Below are 6,286 nucleotides of genomic sequence, written 5' to 3'. Positions count from 1 at the left end.
CGAACGGTTGATTGAAATCCGGACAGTCCAGTATCGGTGATTCGGTCAGTTTTTGTTTCAGGAGGTCGAACGCTTTTTGTTGTTCCTCACCCCACTTCCAACGTGGTTTCTTCTTTAACAGGTGAGTTAACGGTGAAACGACATCGGAAAAGTTCTCTATAAAACGGCGGTACCAGCTAGCAACTCCCAGAAAACGGCGCAATTCACGGATGGTTTTCGGCGCTGGGAATGCTACGATAGAGGAAACTTTATCCGGGTCGGTACGGATTCCTTCGGAGGTAACGACATGTCCTAGGTATTTTAGGGATTCTCGCACAAAGTCACACTTTTCGGGATTGAGACGAAGATTGGCTTTCTCTCAACCGCCGGAATACTTCTCTTAAATTCTCTAGGTGCTCCTCGAAAGTTTCCCCCAGGACAACTATGTCGTCCAGGTAAGCGAACGCCTCCGGTTCCATTTCTGGGCCAATAACGGTATCTAAGAATCTCTGGCTGGACTAGCGGGAAGACCAAACGGCATGACGGTGAACTGGAACATTCCCCTTCCTGGAACTGTGAAGGCAGTAATCGGACGGCTTTCCTTTGCTAACGGTATCTGCCAGTATCCTTGTTTCAGATCCAGTGTGGAGATGTACTTGGCCTTACGCAGTTTATCCAGAATCCCAGAAATGTACGGTAACGGGTATGCATCTTTTACAGATACTTGGTTGACGGCACGGAAGTCGATGCAAAAACGGTATTTTCCGTCTTTCTTCCTGACCAATACTACCGGTGAACTCCACGGTGACTAGGAGGGTTCAATCACTCCCTCAGCCAGCATACGGTCTACTTCCTGATTGAAGATCTCCTGCATTTTCGGGTTTAGGGGTCGGTATCGTTGTTTGATCGGTTCGGTGCCCGGTTTCAGTTTGATCTTATGCTCAATCAGGTCGGTTGTACCATATAGGTCTTCAAACTTCTTTAATTCTTCTTTCAGAAATGCCTCCAGCTCCTGTTTCTGAGACTCCGTCAACTCCAATAGGTGTTCTTCGGCGGTGTGAACTTCTGCGGTGGTTTCGACGGGAGTCATCGGTTTCGAGATCAGACGGCCTTCCAGAAAGCACTCGGCGGTACTGAGATTTACGGAAAACTTGAAAGTCGACAGAACATCCATCCCCAGAATAATTTCAACCGGTAAGTTTGGTACCAGCAAGAATTTCAAAACAGGCAGTGTGTAATCGGAAATTTGCACGTTGGTGGTGTACAGTTTCGGTGTGACGGTGGTTTGTCCGTTTGCTATTACTGCGAAACTGTTGTGCATTGTTTGTCCTGTGATTCCTTTACTTTCACACTGATCGGATACGGCCTGACTGCAGAAACTCCTGGTCGCTCCGGTATCTATCAGTGCCCGGAAGTGTTTGCCGGCTATTCTGACCTCAACTAACGGACGGTTATCATTACAGGTAGTCGGTGCCAGTGGAGTCAAGATTCCGGGAGATGTGGTCGACTCCGCCTCCAATCTCCCCTTCAGTTTCCCGAACACGGACAGTCTCGTGAGAGAATGTTTTCCCTCTGGCATCGAGAACAGAAGATCTTCGGTGGCCTGCGACATTCTCGACGCATGTGGCCATATCCACCACATCGGAAACACTGTGTCTGGAAGGACACTCTCCTCCCTGATGGTGGTTCGGTCCGGTCAGCGTGGTTATTTTCGGCTGGACGGCGGGGTGGCGGTGTTGCAGGTCTGGATCGACCTTCGGACCTGTCTCCAGAAGTCGGACGGTGTGATTCCTGTCGCTGGGCTATTGACTCTCTCGACTTGGGTGGCTCAGGACGGCTTTCCCTCGGCGGAGAAAGTCGTGTCTGGTTGGCTTGTGTCGGCGGTACTGATTCCCTGTGATCGATTGTTGGGTGAACCTGCTCTCCGGTATCCATAGAAAAACTTGCTTGACATCGGTTCAGTTGACGGGGACTGTACGTCAGGTGAGGTTCTTCCACAAAACCTGGTTTGGAGGGTGGCCGGGTGTACTGGCTCATCTGCCACTGGACCAGTTCAAAAACTTTTCCCTTACGGAGAAGTTCATCATAAGTCTTGGTCTCCTGGAAGGCCAAGGCTTGCTGTAAGGGCGGGATCAACCTCTGTCGGATAAGCCGGATCTGCTCCACCTCGGATGGTTTTGCATAGGTGAGTTTCTGGAATAAGTTCTGCATCCGGGTAACATATAGAAGCAACTTTTCTTCAGGGCCTTGTGTTCGCCCTTTTATTTCCTCCAACAGATTCTCCTCGTAGTTAACTGGCAGAAATGCTTCTTTCAGTTATTTGCCAAAATCCTCCCAGTCCTCGAAAGTACCTCTCCGGGGAATGAACCAATCCCTCGCATCCTTTCGTAGTAATTCATACACTGATTCAAAAACTTGTTCCAGGGATACTTTACGAGATTCAGCCAGTCTCTCCACTTCTTCAAGAAATCCGGTTACACTACCAGTGCCATCAAAGGAGATGTTCCATTTGTGTACCGGAACAGTTGGTACTGTTGATCGAGACTCCGGTTCTGATCTGGCAGGTGTTGTGATAATTGGCCGGTCAAAATTTATCCACGGTGCAGGTAAGTGTGGAAAAGACACCCTTCGTGTGGAATTAACCCATCTACTTTGTGTCGGGCCCTCAGGTGTTGCTGTCCCACAATCCTGCGACTGTGTGAGAGCTATCGCTGGTAATTGTTGCAGTAATGCTCTACATGTCTGCCTTGTCTCATTCATGACCCGTTCTAATGTTAGTCCAAGAGCTAGTGAACCCTGGGAGTAACGATCTCCCTGTAAGGTTAGAAATTTGTATACTTACGATTTATGACATGCTAAGAGCAATAGCCATGACCTGGCAGGCGTCAGCCCTGCACGTCATCAGCCCCTTTATTTTTTGGACTGTTAAGTAAATTGAGTTTCAAAACTTGTTTCTGTAAATTTGAAAATTTAATAGGATAAAGTTTATTTATTGTACATCTTGAAAAAAGTTGACAGGCGATTACAATAAGCAGAAGTATATGACATATCAATTAGAAAACGTACAGTTGATGAGGTAAAATAAACTTTATCCTGTATACTTAAAATTTTTATATGTTTTCAAGTAAACGTCTCAGAGTAAATATGTACAATGCCAGGCGGTTTTGAACAGCATAAGACCTTGACAGGCGAGGGGACAGCTGCTAAGGGCGTGCAAATAAGAAATGTTACATGAACGCAAATACAGTAAATGCAATGTATTTTATTGGGTTTATGCAATCTACATTATTTTTAACATTCATTTTCTTCAGCATCACCCGAAATTTCGCTATCACTGTTTTCATCATCATCTGATTCTTCAACAATGTTTTCCTCATCTGAAAATAGTAAAAAAAAATATTTTAATGAATCAATAAGGTTGTTAAGAATTAAATATAAAGCTCAATTACATAGGACTGCGTATTAAATGTTACGGAATAAAATAGTTGTATGTTACCTGAAATGCATTCCTCAGTTTCAGTCGATTGTGCTGTGGCAGTATCAGCAGGTCCTTGTAAAAGTATGTCGTATATAGAAGATGGAACCGTATTCCCCTCAAACCAATTAAATTCGTAACAACTATCAATTAAGTTCCAACCGTTATTTTCAGGTGTAAGAATTGTTGGTTCTTTTAAATTACAATTTCGCCATATATTTGTAATGTAGGCAGTTCTCAATAATTGTTGATGTAGTTCACGTTTGCAGGGTGGTAAATTCGATGGATCATAGCTTACTACTTTTTTCATAAACACTTTAGGATTATTTGTGTTGTACGTAGCAAGGAACTTTTCATAACGTGCATAACTTGCAAATATTGCAGAAATCGAGTGTATATCAGAAAGCATTCAAAGAATTAGGAAACGCAGAAATAGTACAGAAGAAAGAAAAAATTTTTCCGATACTAGAGAAATTTGTGTAGGATCCACAATAGTGTAAATATTGTAAATAAATGTTGTCGTTCATGGAAGACTTTAGAAATTCGAACTTTCCGAAGTCTTTCGTTGAAGAAAATAGGTCACAGATTTGCGCCTTGAAGAAAAGCAGATTTCTAAAGAAATCTGTTTCCTATAGAAACAATAGATAATTAGATTTATCGCCAACCCCTACAGATGTTAAGAGAAAGGTCTGAACTTTATGGCAACAGCATGTGTAACATTAAGTCATTGACGCTGGCGTGAACAAAGCTTCTTTTTAACATTGAGATACGCCAGATGACGTTTGCTGATTGATGGGACAATTTGAAGACGGGGTAAGTACCATCCCAAGACTTGGTACTGCTGGAGTCCCATTGGTCCAAAAGTAAAAGAGACATCCCCTAAGTTTTCCAATCAGATATGTGGGTGGGCCTTGAAGCTTTAAAATCATTGTTCTTTCCGGAAAACAGACATTCAGAGATTCAGAGATTGAGATTCAGAGATTCATTCAGAGAGTTAGATTCAGAGATAGATTCAGATATAGATTCAGATTGATTCGCTAAGTGTCGGGTTAAGTTTTGAATATAGACGAAAGACAAATCTTGAAACTGCACATAGTTTTCGAATTGAGATGCACATGTTGAACTTCAGATCGATAGTTCTGATAGGCATTGAGATTTCAGTGGTCAATTCCTCAATAACTGTTGGATCAATTCGACCCAAATCTCCAAACTGTACACAGTTTCCGAATTGAGATGCACATGTTGAATTTCAGTTCGATAGTTCAGATAGGAAATGAGATTTCAGTGGACGATTCGCTAAAGTATGATTTCAATTCCTAAAGAACTATTGTATCAAGTCGACCAAGATCTTGAAACTGCACACAGTTTTCGAATTGAGATGCACATGTTGAATTTCAGTTCGATAGTTCAGATAGGAATTGAGATTTCAGTGGTCGATTCGCTTAAGTATGATTTCAATTCCTAAGGAACTATTGGATCAAGTCGACCCAAATCTTGAAACTGCACACAGTTTTTGAATTGAAATTTTCCTCTAGATGGAGCATGAGAGGTGGTCTTACACATTCGAGGCTTCTCACTGAGAGACCACCCTCTGTGCCTGAGGTCAAAAAACTCTTAGCTCTCGAGAGGTAACAACTGAGTCTAGTGACTGGAGCAATGACTGGCCATTTGTTTAATAAACACTCAAATAGAATGGTAATGACTAGCTTTTCCCTGTGCCGCTGGTGCAGGAGCACGGAGGAAACAGTTGAACACATTTTGTTCTTCTGTATCAACCTTGAAGACTTAAGGATGACACACCTAGGAAACAGAACACCCACAACTCCTATTGTGAGAGAGACACCTCTCTGTCGACTTGTGGCATTTTTGTCAGCATGTCACGGAGTTTAAGTCTCTCCAACTACAATCGGACGAACAATGGGTCACGAGGCCTCAGTTCAGCCCGGTGGGGCACCCCACGTAGAAGAAGAAGAAGAATGGCTGAAAATGATTTTACTGTTTAATTATCATATATTATTTGAGAATAGAAGAGTTAGATGAATAGAACAGAGGCAGTCAGCATACGCTCAAAATGCGGATATTGTAATTTTTTATACAGCAATGCGCGTCGCTGACAGGTGTCTACCTACCTACCTGAACTTGCGAGTTGTGACTCATGTACCTACACACTCAACACTAAATCATATTCAATTGTGAGCCATTACAAAACTCTTGCCGATTTTTGTCGACAGTTCTGGGACTAACAGAATGTAAGATGAAGGGGGAAGGATGCGTTTTAAAGCCTCTCCACTCAAATGCCAACCTTACCTACTCGCAGTTTTTACAAACGAGACTCTGACGACCGAACACGAGCGGTATAACTTCGATAGGTCGAGCAGTTCAAATACTTGGGAAGCTTCATTAACACTCTTTGGCTAACCTGAACAGAGAAATATACAACTGTATTTCGGCCTCACGGACATTCTCGAAACTAAAGGACAGAAGTGTTTCAAAATCACGAGATCAATCTGAAGACTCAAACAGCTGCTTAGTGGTCCTCCTAACGCTTCTTTACGGAAGCGAAATCTGGAGGCTCTACAGACGACATATTAAATAGCTTGAACAAACAAAACAACGTCGTCTGAGACAAATTATGCACATAGTTCTATGAAGTTTCAAATGCAGAAGTCTTGCAGCGCGCAAGTTGTATAACTATTGAGACTCAAGTAACGAGGTCCCTTCTCAGATGGAATGGCCACATTCTGAGGATGCAAGACACAAGACTCCACAAAAAAGCTCTGTGTGGCGAATTCACCCTGAGAGCTCGGAAACCAGGAGGCGGTTTAAGCGGTT

The 6,286-nt window shown here is 43.1% G+C and overlaps 1 protein-coding gene across 1 annotated transcript; it reads left to right on the top strand.

The window, feature by feature from the left end:
• The first annotated feature begins 2,105 nt into the window (after positions 1-2,105).
• LOC123307042 lies at positions 2,106-2,785 on the top strand. The gene is made up of 2 exons (XM_044889244.1): positions 2,106-2,164; positions 2,404-2,785. The coding sequence occupies exons 1-2, from the start codon at positions 2,151-2,153 to the stop codon at positions 2,783-2,785; spliced, it is 396 nt and encodes a 131-aa protein (XP_044745179.1). The 5' UTR covers positions 2,106-2,150.
• Positions 2,786-6,286: the final 3,501 nt, after the last annotated feature.

The sequence above is a fragment of the Coccinella septempunctata genome, chromosome 2, assembly GCF_907165205.1.
Source record: "Coccinella septempunctata chromosome 2, icCocSept1.1, whole genome shotgun sequence".
NCBI classification, from domain to species: Eukaryota; Metazoa; Arthropoda; class Insecta; order Coleoptera; family Coccinellidae; genus Coccinella; species Coccinella septempunctata.
Note: the sequence above shows the minus strand (reverse complement) of the source record. Positions and strands in the feature narration are given on the sequence as shown.